The 15,553-nt window shown below is 45.1% G+C and overlaps 2 protein-coding genes across 16 annotated transcripts in view; one reads left to right on the top strand and one right to left on the bottom strand.

Annotated features, from left to right (window-relative positions):
- Nucleotides 1-15,553, top strand: part of stx8 (syntaxin 8) — a 60,362-nt gene that overhangs the window by 11,118 nt on the left and 33,691 nt on the right. For 13 of the 14 annotated variants that reach the window (XR_008951204.1, XR_008951203.1, XR_008951199.1 and 10 more), the window contains exon 7: nucleotides 2,445-2,546. Coding sequence is in view for 5 of the 14 variants with exons in the window: in XM_057037028.1 (XP_056893008.1) it covers nucleotides 2,445-2,546 (102 nt within the window). In the remaining 9 variants the exon portion in view is untranslated. Of the gene's footprint in view, nucleotides 1-2,444; nucleotides 2,547-8,416; nucleotides 8,867-15,553 lie in introns of those variants that run through there. The other variant, XM_057037030.1, reaches the window with a different exon arrangement.
- Nucleotides 9,168-15,553, bottom strand: part of ntn1a (netrin 1a) — a 38,132-nt gene continuing 31,746 nt past the window's right edge. For both annotated transcript variants that reach the window (XM_057037021.1, XM_057037022.1), the window contains 2 exons: nucleotides 13,885-13,959; nucleotides 9,168-11,730 (listed from right to left, as the gene is read on the bottom strand). In XM_057037021.1, the coding sequence (XP_056893001.1) occupies nucleotides 11,402-11,730; nucleotides 13,885-13,959 (404 nt within the window). In that variant the 3' untranslated portion in view covers nucleotides 9,168-11,401. The remainder of the gene's footprint in view (nucleotides 11,731-13,884; nucleotides 13,960-15,553) is intronic.

Below are 15,553 nucleotides of genomic sequence, written 5' to 3'. Positions count from 1 at the left end.
AGCACTGATGCATCAGAGGCATCCTCTCAACCTTAAGGGACAGGTGTTTCCTGCTCACATTTTTGCCTTGCATACATAAATTGTTTGCTTTCTTTAAAGGATCCTTTGCGGGATCATCCCTTTCGTGGCTGTCCGTCCTGTGCAGTAATGGATCCCGAGGTGACCAGAGCAGGGTCGGGAGGTGAAAATGTCCCTGGACGCACAGTCGGCATCGTTTCCAACATGGAATTGTGTCCACAAATGAGAAAACCACAAAGAATTTTATATCGTCATGTCATTTCTGCTCCCGGTTTATGTTCTGTTTACTATGGATTTTATTGAATTCATGTTGCAAGTATTCCAAACATGAACCTTTTATTCTTAATCATGTATAACACTCATCAGTTGTGTATTAATCAACTCTGATGTGGCAAAAGCCGTTAGAGATCCATCATCAGTGTGGAGGTGTAAATCCCAGTCTGAGTAAATACCATGCCAGTCTTATTGCTGCACTAGAGGATTGTTAGGAAAAGAAAATAGTCTGTTTATGGGTCCTCACTCTTAACATGTCAGAATCAATGACAGTTTTACGATTAATGCTGCACTGGCTCGTCTTCCATAGCCTAAAATTGAACATTGTTTTCTTTTTTCTTTATCGAGTTCTCTTTATTCAGGCATTCAAATGGTCTGTTGGGGGGGTCACACTCCATTTCTGAAATGCTAGAATGCTGAGGTAGATTTGGGTGAAACTCCCCGTAATCCCTCCTCTCACGCGGGATAACTTTGTTTTAGAATAAGAGTCCAAAGGCCAAGAAAAAAAGGCACTGGATGAAAGAAACTTTCCCCAAAACCGTTCAACTGTTTCTAAATACAAGAACTGCCTTGAGTTGTATTACAGACAGCGCGATCACCAAGTGAACCGGTTACATCGAAGGATGTGTGTTTTGGTTGGCAGCAAACAAATCCCCTCGCTGCATAGCCAGTCAAAGCAGGGCCAATTGCTAGCAGTTGTGGTCAGACCCCCAGCACTACAAGAGGTACTTGAGAAGTGTTGAATGAAATAGCTTGTCTTTACTTCCCTGCTTCTCCAAATCCTCAGGAGAAATCATCTCCTGAATAAGCACAACAGAATTAGCCACACTGAGTCCGATGGCATTTAAATCAGTCAGAGAGAACAAGCATTTTCTGTGTGTTGCTGCGCCCGCTCTGGGAATGAGTCCTACAATAACAGCCAGAGTTAGTCGAACACATCCCGGAGGCACGCCGGGGTGTCACTGTTTATGGCAAAACCTCCTCCGCACATGAATATACACACAGACGCACACCTACGACAACGCCGTCGAAGCCTCCCAGCAGGTTCAGTCAGACGCGGATCTGGGATGACGCATTTGATAAATAATGACTCGTGTACATGACTATCATATATGATGTCTGGTTTAGGAGGAGCAGTTGGAGAGAAAAAGACACATTTACATTGTGGTGTTTGTGGATTTTGGGTTTGCTGTGGGGAAACTGCCACCATTGTGTTGCATTCTGGTGAGATCTTCAATATTTGAGAATATGAATGGAGGGACTGACATCGTATAAAAAAAAGAGTGATGAAAGCAGTTTAAATCTGTACTTTCCGCTCAACGCCTCAAAAACTGCATACGAGCCTACGGGTAAGTTTAATATAAAGGAGTAAAATCAGGTGACTTTATTCCAAGTATTAAACACAATTCCCCCAAACTCCTAAAAATGAAGTGAGGTAGAGGCAGCTAATGAGGTTTGATCTGTAAATGTTATCAATTTATGTGGCCTTCTGCATTAAAAAGAGCCGAGTTTGTCTGTAGAGGCTCTATTACCAGATACATTTCAGCAGGTGGTGTGTGACTTCGGAGCATTGCTATCTTCTATAAATGAGAAATAAAGGGACACATCCGTGCACTCGCACCTGATTTTTGCCCTTGTGGTGTTTCTAAGCATCAGTGAGTAGAAAATATCCAGTGGCTCGGGCTGTCGCTGCAGGGTCTGAATTAAAAAGGCATCAGGAGATTTCTCTCCAGAGAACATCCTTTATGTATCGTCGTTGCATGTCGGAATGGGAAGCTGTTCTCCTTCTGAATTGTTCCCTGATGCTTCGGTGGTTGATGTGAGAGTCATCAGGGACACTGCATACACAGACCTGTGTCAACTGTAGTTACTTTTTAATATTCCTTTGCTAGTGTCTTAGTCTTTGTGTTGTTGACTATATGATTGAGCTTTAAGGTAAAACCATAGAGCAAAGGGCCGACAGTTCTACCGACTGCATGCCTATACATGACCTTACGTCATAACACAGAATTCCTCCACAGCCATGAGTGTATAGTTGCATCGCATGAGGATTTAAACACAGTTAAAGGATGACGAAGGGCTTATTAATGGCAAATAGCATGAAGAGGGCATAAATGAACATTTCTGACCTTTTGTCCACTTCTTTGTTTCAGAGATTATTGATGACCTTGCACATCTTGTGGACAAGACGGACAACAGGATCCGTAATGAGACCCGAAGGGTGAAGCTTGTGGAGACAAAGTCGGCCTCCTGCGGTGAGCCTTCATCAATTCTGCCCTAATTGCAGCAACCCTAATATCAATGGAATGATATGAATGTCCTTCAAAATGTCCTTTAAAACCAACCAGTTAACCAGTTTCACTATTGACCAAGGTTTGAGATTGATGAATGGTGGGTGACCAGGGAGCAACATGGAAAATCTTTCTTTTAAATCTTTCAAAATAGAACAGTGGCCATGAGAGGTTTGTTACTAAAGTCATCCTGTTGAGGATGGGAATTCGAGCCAGGTCTAGTTTCACCAGTGAAAAGCCAGACAGCATCAGTCTGGCAAAGGCTGCATTGTTGTGTGAGGAGCCCTCGCTAACAGTCAGCCCCGGACAGAGGCCGCCGGGAGGTCAGCTGGCGGAATACTTCATTCTGTTCCTCCTGTCCCCATGGTGCTTCAAGTTTGTTTTAGGAGCCCAGATTGCGAACCGGTCTCAGTAACTCCCGCACTGCTGCACTTCCCTGCAGCAAGTCTGCACCTGCACGTCCACAGTTTGTGGATATGCTTTGGAGAACAGAACCAAACACTTTAAGCACTTTATCATATTTATTCTATGGATCTGTTGGTGTGTGGCTGCATGTATATGTATATCTCATATATCTGCGTGTATATCTCCCTCCTGCATGAATGGAAAATTCCCTGACAGTCTCACGTCAGTACTCCCTCATCTTTTTTCCATTCCTCTGTCATCCCCCCCGTCCGTCTCTTCAGTTGTTTGACACCCGTCTTTGTGTCAAGCAGAGAAGGAATTGAAAATACTACATGCCACAGATTGTTTGGAGGGCTTTTCCTCGTTCCTCATGGCGGAATGTTTATAATTCCTTCTCTTTCAGGCTTTATTTATTTTTGGAGTCACCTCTCATCCAGGGGAGCTTTTGGTGTTATGTCTCAGCCAAAGTCCTCGTAATGCTACAAATGTCTGGCTTTGACAGATGAGAGCATGCTTAACACAACTATTGGAAGCTGCCTCATTGTCAGTTGCTCCTCAACTCGGTTGGTGGTAAAAGCTGGAAATGTTTCCAGAAGTTTGAAAAATCCCCCCCCCCTCTGTAGGGCTAGCGATCGTCGGACATTAGCTGCTCTGCCGATGGGAAGGACCAGCTCTCCCAGACAGAAGCACATTTTGCTTGACCATGTTTTATCTTGCTGGGAATGACTGGTGGCTGCCTGGTTGTTAAACATTGAATTGGGTATCATTTCTTTATTTTGCACAAACCTGGAACTTTGCTAAATACTCCATAGTTTTAGCACGAGGGAGGAAAACATGGATTTACCAGGAAAACCTGTAGTAATAAAATATTGGCTGGATTCCTAGAGACTTATCTTCATTTTTCATTGGTATTTGAACAGAAACTACAAATGATGGTGATGTTTTTGATGGTGTTGATGGGAATCTAGTGGTGATTATCTTATTATCTTGTTGCTTTTGAGAAAAATTCCCCAGCTGGCACCGATCACCCTGTTTCAAACACACTTTCTGAACAGCTTTTTGTCCTCACAAGACTGTAGGTGAGCCGCAGCTTTTGACAAATTCATATATAATTCGATCTTCCTCCTGAAAAGGTTGGAAAGGATGAATATAATTCACACGGACGATGAGAGGATTGCCTAAAGTCACACAATCCACTAATGATGTTTTCACTCCTGAGAGTTCTCGCAGCAATTTGCAAGTTAAATGAAAATGTATAAATATTTATGAAGCTCTTTTCCCGCTTTAGTCTGCTGGAGGTTGAAAGCGAGCAAGAGCAATTTAGTTGTAGTTATTGTGTTTTCACCGCAGAATTTCATCGTGGCGCCAGCTGAACACACAACCTCCTCAGTCTCATTCATATCATTTCAATGAGGTCATTTATCGTTGTTGGGAATTAAAAAGAAAGGGACACGCTGTGATGGACTGGTGAACTGGTCGGGGGGAGGGATATTGTGTCCCTCACCCAGTAACCAATGACGCTGGCCCAGGACCCCCTGCTTGCTTAAGTAGAATTAAATGGGGATTAAAATGATTGAGAAATTAAATATTGAATAGTTTGACAAGATAGCAGGACAGAAACAGGGGAACCCTTGAAATAATCCCCATTGTTCATGTTCATTCTTGAACCCTTGTAGCTCTTTAAAAAGGCTGGTTATTGACCCTGACTGGACCATTGCCTGGCTCCCTACTGCCACTCTGGGCTTGTGCCCCTATTGAAGGCTGCGATACCCAGAAACCACCAGCACCAGTTTGCCGATGCTGACAGTCTAAAGCGAGAAGGCCTCAGACCCTGTGATCTTTACAGATATTTACACCATACACAACTTTATGTTGTCAAGTCATAAAGGCTGCTGTTGACTGCTCTCATGGGCAGTGACCATGGACCTAATCTGGGAGATGGCTGGTGCTGCCACTTCCATACGGTCATTCTTTCCCAACCCAACTGCTGACATGTTACAAATTGTTCTTTCAAAGGTCATCGTCTGCTTTGTTTTGCTCAGGGCCGCAGAGGGAGTGGCGGATGTGGTTCAGGGGTTGCCTTGGTCCGTCCACGGCTCTCACCAATTATCCATTTTCCTCTGCGATTTGTCTTACTGACGTGCCTGAAAATTGCTGAGATGGGATGAACCCAGACGTGGGCCCCCCAGATCTCCTGGGTGGTCAGCCTGTCAGCGGGCAGCATCTCCCTCAGCATCAGTGTCACACAAGACCTCTAATCTATTTGGCAGGCAAATGACTTTATTGTCGTTAGTGTCTAGAGGCCCCCTGAGGGTCAGGAGGATCTTGTTTGGTTCATGGGGCTCACGGGGCGATCCAGACTTTAGTGATCAAACACATGGCCCATTACAGATGTGGAGATATCGAGACTCTAGCTTGATGTTAGTTTAGGAATAATTGGAATATTCTGAAATATATCGCGATATCTTCGTGCTTTGATGATTTTTTTTTTCCAAAGCCTGATTTTAGTTCATGTATTCTGGTTTTAGCAACTTCTACCATTCCTCAGCTGCGTGCCGAGTAACTCCACAATAAATCAGCAGCAAAAGAGATGTTGAGAGGAATCGATGGACCTCCTCTTCAGACGTACACGAACGGTAATTTTCATCAGACCGACTGCGGCAAGGACGCCGCTGCAAGCAATTAGTTCAGCCAGGCTGATAGCTCACCCGGTCTCTCTGAGGGAATGATGAGCAATTAGCCAGCGGAGGGAAGGAGGATTGAGGGGAACCGGCCAGGGAAAATACCAGCAGCACACTGAGTAACAGATAGAAACGCCGATATCAGCAGTCGTCTTCTGATGGCTTTGGTTTCATTTTGATTTGGTTGGTTCAATCAAAGCGAATCCGTGAATCATCCCGAATGACAGTCGAGCTCACGATTGCTCACGATCTTCCTGGTCGCGGCTGCGCAGACGGATTCCAAATGGCATCAACTGTATCTCAAACTTTCCTGACTTTGTATAAAGGCAGCAGACATTTATCAACCCGGCTTCATAGTTGGAATCTAGAAATGAATAAAGGCAACTTAAAATAAAACAAGCTGAGGGCAGAGCAGCAGTGGGAGATGGTTAATTGAGCATATTAGCATAAAATTGCTGTTTATTTTGTCACACACAGTTGACTAGTGTATTTCTTAATAAACATCAGGATGAGAATGGCCCACAAGGAAAAACCGGTTTTATTTATTCCACCAGGTCATTACCCTGTAAGTGACATCCGTCTTTTTGAAGACCAGCCAACTTCAGATGTTCAAATACTGATGATAATACACTAAAAAAAATGGAAAGTCCGGGTCCTCGTGACTCCTGCAGTTGACGCTGTGCTTTTTATGAAGTCATCCATCTCTGGCAGACTTCTGTGCTCTGGTTTTCTCTGAGTTCTTTGATAGTAATTCACATTCTGTAAAAGCCTCCCCCTTCCAAAAAAAAAAAAAAACATCCATCCTCAAGGATTCCAGATCAATATTCCAAGGATGGAAGTGATAAGTTATTGAAATACTTCACCTGTAGCGAGTTTAACGGCGGAGGGTTTTTTTCTGTTCTTTTCATGGGCAGCGCCTGTCGTAAAACTGTAATAATTTTAGGTCCCGGGGGTAAAAGCCCTTTGATGAAGTGTGAGTGAGCTTTTGCACATTTTCCTCCATAGAACAATGATTATCCTCTCAAGGCTGAATCAGAAACACATGCCTATCACAGTGTGCAATCTGCGGTAATAAAGCTTTTGTGGTCGTTGAATGCATGTAAATTGCATTAAGTCATCAAGAGAAAGTTGGCCATAGGCTGCGCGGGTCTCGTGTCAGACGGAGGCCTTTGAAACGACATACGTAGCTTTCTCAGTTCGTCCAAGTGTTTTCCCTTGAGTCTGCTCCGGGTCCCTCCTCCGTGAGCCTGCCTCAAATCAGCGTCAGGCCGCTTGACGTCTGGATTATCGGCGATGTTCATTCGAGCGGAATCTATGAGACCGCAAAGGTTCCCTCCCGAGCGGGAGGAATACGAGCAACACCAACTGTCCGGCCGTAGCAACCTTCATAAATGAGCAGAAAACCCGTAGTCCATCCTTCTTATATCCCACCTTTCTGACCGGAAAAGAATACCAATTCAGGTCAGTTATCATGTTTGGTGACGCAAACAATCATCAGATAAGGCAGGGGTGGGGAACCTCCGGCCTCCGGGCCGTATACGGCCTACGAGACCATTTCTACCGGCCCGCAACGCAATAAGATTTTTAGATTTTATATGTGGAATTATACAGTGGGACCGTTCGCTAAACTCCGCGAGCTGCGAGTAGCAGCGGTAGCGTATTTTTGCCTTTCGTATCCTGAAATTTCTTTCGTAACAAGATGAAATATTTTCCCGTTTTCTGTGATAAAACAGACGGTTATGTTATGTCCGAGTCAAGGTCAGGGTCAGTGAACACAGCATGTGATGTACGTAGTGGGCTGGACTGATTGACACGGACGAATAATGCCTAGCGAAACACGCTAAACTCGACGAGTTGAAAGGACAGATGAGTTTGGATAAAATTAACGCTCTTCGCCGGAGTTTGGAGGCTCAACAAGCAGCTTTCACACGACCATGTACCGACAGAGAGAATATTACGCGTGCAAGTTTTGTGGTGAGTGAATTAATAGCCACGAAGCTGAAACCTCACGCCGAAGGAGAGTTCGTGAACGCGCCTCGTAGCCGCCGCTGAGGCGCTCGCGCCGGACCAAGTAAAATTGTTTCAAAGCGTGAATTTTTTTTCGTGAATAACTATTGAACTAAGACATATATTGTTATGATTCCAGTGGCTAACGGTATGTTTTTATGGTCAAGGAATCTAAATATGTAGTCAAAGTATATGTGGGACTAATATTTATGGTGGAAACCACAATATGCCAGGAATTGTTGCGCTTGGCGGAGGTCTGCGCTCTCCGAGTGCTTTCTAGTTGTTGTTGTTATTATTATTGTCTATCTTTCTTTTTCATTTATTTTCTTGATTATCTTGTTGTATTGCAGTTTTTGTGAGTAGAGGCCTCGAACAGGCCCTTACGGGTCTCTTGCCTCAACTCTGCACCTCTTTTTATTGTTTTGTATGATCATGAAAACATATTTTACTTGTCATTTTATTCTATTTTTTTGGTGTTTTTATATGCATGTGTGCTAAATAAATAATTCAAACTCAAATGCAGCAATCATGAGACTTAGTAACACAGTGGTTATAGACTTTTTTTTTTGTCTTTTTTGCATCCCTAGGTATGTGTTCATAATAGTATGGCCCTCGGAGGACTTTATAAAAATTGAAATGGCCCTCGATATGAAAAGGGTTCCCCACCCCTGAGATAAGGTGACGGTGCAGGAAAGCGTGTGTCATGGTGTCTCGTCTGACTCTTTGGTTTTCCTCCTGCAGGGATGCTGGTGGTGATCGTACTTCTTCTCATAGCCATCATAGTGGTCGCCGCGTGGCCCAAGTAGCAGGTCGCCGGGTCCTGGGGTGTTCACCGAGGAGCATCGGCGCTGCTCACGGCGTCTCAATTTACCGTCCCGCTCCTGCTCTTGGACGGCTGTGATCGGGGACAGTTTGACCTTTATTCAAGACTTCACGTTGTGTAATCATCAGAAATCTTTTTAGCCTGTCGGGACGTTTAACTGCTTTTTCTTAAAGAGTCACGCTCGCTCCTACACAATCTGTCTGTCGGCTCCTCTCGTGCCCGTACGGTTCTTGTTTGAACTGGGATTTTATCGTGTTTAATAATGATTCTCAGCCAAAACAAACAGCTCAGCTGTGCTGCCAACAGCTTTTACTTCCTCTGTAAATCAGTTGATCTTATCATTTATAATAAATGACGTTTTCAGTTAATAGTTCTCTGACTGTCAATTCCTGGTTCAAGATGTTGACTGTGTCTGTTCTGCGTGTTCCTACCAGTAAATGGACCAATTACCTTTTGAGGATTTTTGACTGAAATCAACACAGACGAGAATGCCCCCCCCCCTGTGTTTTTTTTTTTAAAGGAACAAGTTTATTTCAACTGTAAATTTGAATTTAGTTCTACCATGTTGGTGTGTTCAGTAGTAGTTAATTATTTCCTTCTTAAATGGCAACAATCTAAACGACCACAAACAAGTAAAAAAGATGAAAAAAAAGAATAAAACCCACAATGTCTTGTGTCATTAAATATATTCAAATATAATAACCATAATATATTAGTACGCATTGTAAAACAAAATTGCAAAATGTCTTGACAATGGTGAAAAACTACATTTACATTTCATAGAATGAACACAATGCAACGCTTTGACAAGTTGTGTGTGTGTGTGTGTGTGTGTACATGCTACATAGTGAGGAGCAGAATATGCATTTTACCAGCAAAGTGAGGACATTTGTGGCTGGTCCTCACAAACTCAAGCAGCTGTTTGAGGGGCAAGACTTGACGGTAAGGGTGAGGGTAGGGTTGGACCTCATGGTTCGGGTTGGGGGGGATGGGGAACGCATTATGTCAGAGTCCAAATGCGTGTGTGTGTGTGTGTGTGTGTGTGTGTGTGCACATAAGACTTGTCAAACCATTACTCGGGGGACAGATATACGAGGTCTACAGACTGTGATTGCAGATTTACGTCGTTAAAATGGTTTGTGGTTGGATTAAGAATAAAAGGAAGGTTATGCTGGACCAAACGTTAGAATGGTGAAGCCGTCAGCCATCCTAAAAAAAAAAAAAAAAACACGCACTTTTCCATCAATTTTTAATGTAAATACTGACCTCAGCAGCAAGATTTGCTCAGAATCACTGATACAACCTATAAAGTCAGATTAATGTTATATTCCCATCATTCTGGACCAACTGAGCCCTTTATGGGGGAAAAAAAAAGGAATTTTGCAAAAGAAAAGGTTTGTCAGGTGGGTCTGGGGTGGACAGCTAAGGATGTGTCGGATCCACTGTGGGCTTTTCCAAACCTGAGCTTTTAGCCATGCATTCCTCACAGAGATCCAGACTGAACTGCATACGAATAAATGTGCAATGCGGTTTGAATTGAGCAGCGTCAAGTGATTGCAATTCACCCCGTTTGTCCCTGCGCCAGCGTGGGAGTGAAGAGAATCAAGGTGACAGGTCAATGGGGGGCCGCGGCCTGTGACGGGGCGCGCCGTGTCCCCTCGCCGCACATACAGTCGCGTATTGTGTTCGTCCGCGGTCCCCCAGAGCTGTCGGAATCATTCTACAGCGACACAAGCGGGTGTGAGGCGCATTTCCAAAAACATTTTCACCTTTTCTAAAGTAAAGGTTATTTTCTACCGGACAAGGTTAGGCCCTTTTTTTTTTTTTTTTTTTTTTTATTTTACACTGAATTTATTTACTATCTCCTTTTCTAAGTAGATAAAATATTTTCCTCTTAATTTAGTGGTCAGTATCTATTCATATTGTAGTTTGTACGATATGCAGCAGATGTGTTCTTTTTTTTTTTTTAGCCGTTTTACACATTGACACGTAATACGACTCCGTCTAAAGAAATATGGATGTTTGCACTCTTTATTAATTTCATCTGTAAAATGCTGCAGGCCTCTTTATAGTTCAAACGCTGCTTTTGTGACCGAATGAGTCTAAAATGGTTCATGTCTCGACAAGTGCTGAGCTGCCAAACGCAGCCAGTAAAATGCGAGGTGGAGAATTGGGGTTGAAGCGCCGATGTGTGGGTCAGACGGGCTGCAGTCAGTGCTGTAAATGCCGCCATATCTAATGTGTTTCGGACAGCTGAAGGTGTAGAGCAACAGTTCCTTTGTCTCCGAACTGGAGACGCCAAAGAGGGAGAGAAACGGCAGCTCGGAGACGTCGTCGTCGAGCTTGTTTTATGGCACTGTTGTCAAGGGAGGGAAGTTTTCTGCCTCTGTGGTGTCGGTCGGAGACCTTAGCTGCTGCTGGATACAGTGGGAAAACCATGCAGAGGCAACGTTGCAGTGGTTACGAAGTGGCTTTTTCTCTTCTTTGCACCGGCCGAAAAAACAAACAGTCGACGGGGGTTAAAACATAGAGTATGATGATTTCGTACTGAGATAAAGGGAACAAAACGCATAACTTTATATGCTGGTAATAGGTGCAAATTTGGCAAGTCCAAGAAAGAGAGAGAGAGAGAAAAATCTCGGAATAAACCGTCAAACCAAATCTGCATGGTGAGCTCCTTCAACAAAAGTCCACTAAGAAAAAGAATCATCCTAATATTCTCTTCATGCTTCTACACAACAAAGCAGCGACAACAGTCTCGTCTGTCCGTGGGCCTCCGGCTGCCTCTGCTTCACTTTTTTTTTTTTTTCTTTCTTTTTCTTTTTTTTTTTCTTTTTTTTCAAATGACCCGCTCAGACATTGCTCTTGAAATCCTCTCGCTTCTCCGCCGACCTCTCCCTCGTCTATGGCTTCTTGCACTTGCCTTTCTTCTCGCGCTGCTGGAACTTCCTGAGCCTTCGCGCCCACGTGTCCCTCCACTGAATAACCAGGCTTCCTTTGTCTGCCACCACTCCGCTCTGCCCGGGGGAGTCCTCGTCGTTCCCTAACAGCAGGTACTTCTTCCCGGGTTTAATCTTGGGACACTTGCAGGCCACGTCTTTGGCGCGGACCCACAAGAACTGGTCGCCACGGCGAATGCGGCTCTCGCCCTGCTTGTAGACGGAAATGATGTTGACCGTGAACTTCCACCACTCGCCGGCCTTGTCGGCCTTCAGAATGTGGATCTGGACGGCTGCAGAGGGAACAAAAGAGCATTTTATTGATACTGGAAATTCTTCTTGACATGCTTCATGCCAAAAGTAATCAGAATACAGAGTTATAGTGCACTCTATATGTTCTGCAGTGAGCATTGTATAACATCTCATTATTAGTCCACACAGCTTCTCCGTTCCATTAAGACCAGTTCAGTTTGGTTTCACCATTTAAATAGAAGGAGGTGTGGACAAGAAGACACTTTAGTTTTGATATGTGATGCTTTTGTTGATTCATCGAAGCACGTTAGCCGGGTGCGTTTCCAGCTTATTCAGATGTTTGCGTGCTGCCTTCACTGTCACGCTGGCTGGCGGACCAAAACTGTTTCAGAAAGGGATCTATTTCTTTTCAATGGGTTCCAAAAATCCCCCCGCGTGAACAACAAATTGATTGTCAATGACGTCAAAAATTGAGCTGTTGGGGGGAAGGGGGGGTTCTGTCCATTTTGAGGTATCAGCAATAATTCCAAATAATCTGAACTCCCCGTGGTCTCGCTGATGCTCTTGCATTGTCTCCATTACACTGACCGAGTTCTGTGATTTGTAATGTGATTAGGAGGCAAGGTAGTGCTATTAGAGACGCTGGCGGGAACGCCGTGATGAATCGGCGGGCTCGTTCGACCGAGAGGGAGAAATAAAAGTCAAGGCTGCCTCTCGCAGGCGCATCCCAGCAGGACAGGTTTCGATATTTATTACCTGGATATTGATCAGATCTATTAAGTTCCATTATGCTTCATAAGTCTTTCAGGATCATTCGTTTCACCTTCAGAGTGGAGCTAATGGAGCTTAATATCACGGTCGGATCAAGATAATGAGCCACAATCATGCTAGATTACTTTTTTTTACGGAATTCTAAAGCCTATTGGACCTTAATTATGTCTTGAGTCACCTCTGTCGTGTGGAAAGGGTGCAGAATTTTCGGCGCGCTTGACCTGACAGCTCATATTTGTTTTGCTGATGTACAGTGCGTCCCCCATCAGAAGCACTCCCCGTGCGTCCCCGTGCGTCCCCGGGCGACCCGACGACCCGACCCACCAGCTGCCACCGGATGCCTTTCGCTCTGTTTGACTTTGCTCAACAACCATAAATTCCCTGTACGTCCCCTGAATGGTTCTGCAGCTAACTGTTGTTGCCCTGACTGGCTCCCGCCTCTCTGTACATCAGCCGCTGACACGTGTACCGTCGCTTCCCTCCGCAGCACGCCGCCCGGCTCCCCTGCTGATCCTTTCAGCCAGCACACGGCTATACTATAGCCCCATTCTGTATGTTCGCCGTCGGCCGGGGATTTGAATCAGCGCGGAGGTGTGTTTTGATTGCAAAACAACAAACTGAAGCTGAATATGACCGGGAAGTTAATGGCTTTATATATGTTGAAGTCAGGTACCCCCACCCCCACCACCCCCAAACTGAGGGACTTTCTGGTCCGAAACTGAGCGACTTTTTTTTTTTTTTCTCGCGCTGCTGACACGTTGGGGCTGCTCACGACAACGGCGGTTGGGTTGACCCTGGTGGAAGAGGAGGTGTCTATAAGCTTAACCCCGTAACTCCTCCAAATCCCCCACGGAACAAAGCCCCCCCCCCCCCCCTCGGCCCGTCTGTCAAGCCGCCGTGGTATGCCACAGGATGCCGCTGCTTGGTTGACCGGTTCAGCAGCTTGACTTCAATCACGGGAGGGAACGGGGGGGGAGGGAGGGTGGGGGGGTTAGGGGGGTGGGACGGGAGAGGTCATACGTCTTATCCACACCTTTGAATGGCGTGGTGGACGGACGCTCGCAGGAATGCAGCGCGAAAAACGTGGTGGGGGTGGTGGTGCTGATGGGGTTTTGGGAATGAAGGGACGTGGGCTGCCTTAATGAGGACCTCTTAGAGAACACCGACTGTCCATCACAGCCTTTGCTTTATCCTGCTGGGTCTTAAATGCTTGCTCGGAGAACCCTCCCCAGACAATTCTTCATCCCCGTCTTTTCTCCCCAGCACTTTTCCGCTCCCTCGTTTGCCTTTTCTCTTCTCCGGCTGGAAGAGCTGCAGTTTTCTGTTTGATCTTTCGCCTCTGTCCTCAGAAGCCTGGAATAAGTCATCAGTAACACACCTCCCCTGTAAACCGCAGCAGAAATCACATCGTGTTCTGACCGCACCGTAATCTTTCTTGCAGTACTTCTTCATATTGATCTTGAGTCGGCCTTTCGATGCTTTGCAGTAGGAATCGCAGTCTGGAAGAGAGGGGAGGGAAAACTTCAGCCAAAGCGTCGCGGCGATTTCATTTCAAAGAATCAATAAATCAGATTAACATCACATGCTGCAAACCATTCACAGATAATTAAGAAAATAGTAACCAAACTTTTCATTCTAAGAATATATTTTAAAAGTAATTAAAATAATACTATTCAGTATTGGGGAAACCTTTAAATTAAGTGTTTATTTACCTGATTAAGAAATAAAGCAAGGGTAGATGAGGGTAATACCAGTTCTTTTTAATAAATGCTAATGTAAAGACCTCTGTAACAATCCAAATACTAATCCTAGCAGCCAACCGTTTTTGGTTTTCTTTCATCCAACTTTAACAACTGGCAACAAACCTAAACTGGCCCCGTGTGTGAATGTTTGACCCACATCGGCAGCATTTTACATCCGCTCACATCTACCACCTCCACATGTGACGGGTAATCCAAACGGAGCTGATGGAACCGGCGGAGGTTAAGGAGGGAAATACAAATGAGCGGTGTCGCCTACCCGCTGAGAGCCTGTGGGATGGACTCAGACCACCCTTCGCCCTCTCCAACCCCCAACAACTCCCTCCAAATCTCCCTTGTCACCTCAGTCCCTGACCTCTTGAAAAAATAACCCTGGGATCACTTCAAGGCCCCACCGAGGACCATGTCAAGCTTTTGCATTTATGGCGGTACGGAGGAAGGTGGTGGTCGGGGGGTTGAATGCCGAGGACTGGCAGCTCTTCGAGGGAGTGGAAGGGTATGGGGGATGTGTGAAGGGGGTCAATGCCACACAAAGGGAGGTCAGGAAGAAAAAATTAGCCATCCATGAAGGCTTTGGAACTTCACGCACGCCAATCTGCTCACACATGGGCTCCAATCACGCTTGAGTGTGCGTGGACAAAGTCATAAAGGCGGCCGAATAAAATTATAGTCTGGATGTAGAAAAAAAAAACATTTGGAAAAGGTCTTTTCTTGTTTGACTCTATTTGAATCAAGATTCAGAAATAGTGAGCAGCTCAGATAAGTGGCAATTTATCATCAAACGCTTTTTTACTCTCCCATAAAAATAAAAAAAAATAGACGACACACCCAGTTGTTCCACAAGTGACATCATCTCCTTCAAGGTGTCCAGAACGCGATCATTTTCAAAAAGGCCGTCTTGCACGTGAGCCCGGAGACGCCCCCCATCGCGCGCGTGGGAATGCTGAATATTGTTGTTGATCGCATACGCAGCACACGATGGCTAACTCTCCTCCGTGTCCAAACAGAGTCATGAGGATATGGCTTCAGATGTATGATAGATTACCAGGAGGTGAAGGAGGCAACAGTATATCCTTCCTTCATCCTCTGTGGCCCCAGCACTCCTGGAGGGCGTGTAGCTTCAATGCTTGCCCCATGCTAGGCTGTCACGCTGCCAGACACTTACAGCACTGGCCAGTATAATGTGACGTGAGGCCATATCAAGAAAAAAAGAAATCATTCTTTTCCCTTTTCTTCTGCTCCCAACTGGCATAAATTGGATCCAGACTGCTGACTTGGTTTATACTTTAGGTTGTAACGAGTGCCGTAAAAGAAAAGAGGGAAGGAAGGAGGG

This window comes from Takifugu flavidus, chromosome 6 (assembly GCF_003711565.1).
Source record: "Takifugu flavidus isolate HTHZ2018 chromosome 6, ASM371156v2, whole genome shotgun sequence".
NCBI classification, from domain to species: Eukaryota; Metazoa; Chordata; class Actinopteri; order Tetraodontiformes; family Tetraodontidae; genus Takifugu; species Takifugu flavidus.
Note: the sequence above shows the minus strand (reverse complement) of the source record. Positions and strands in the feature narration are given on the sequence as shown.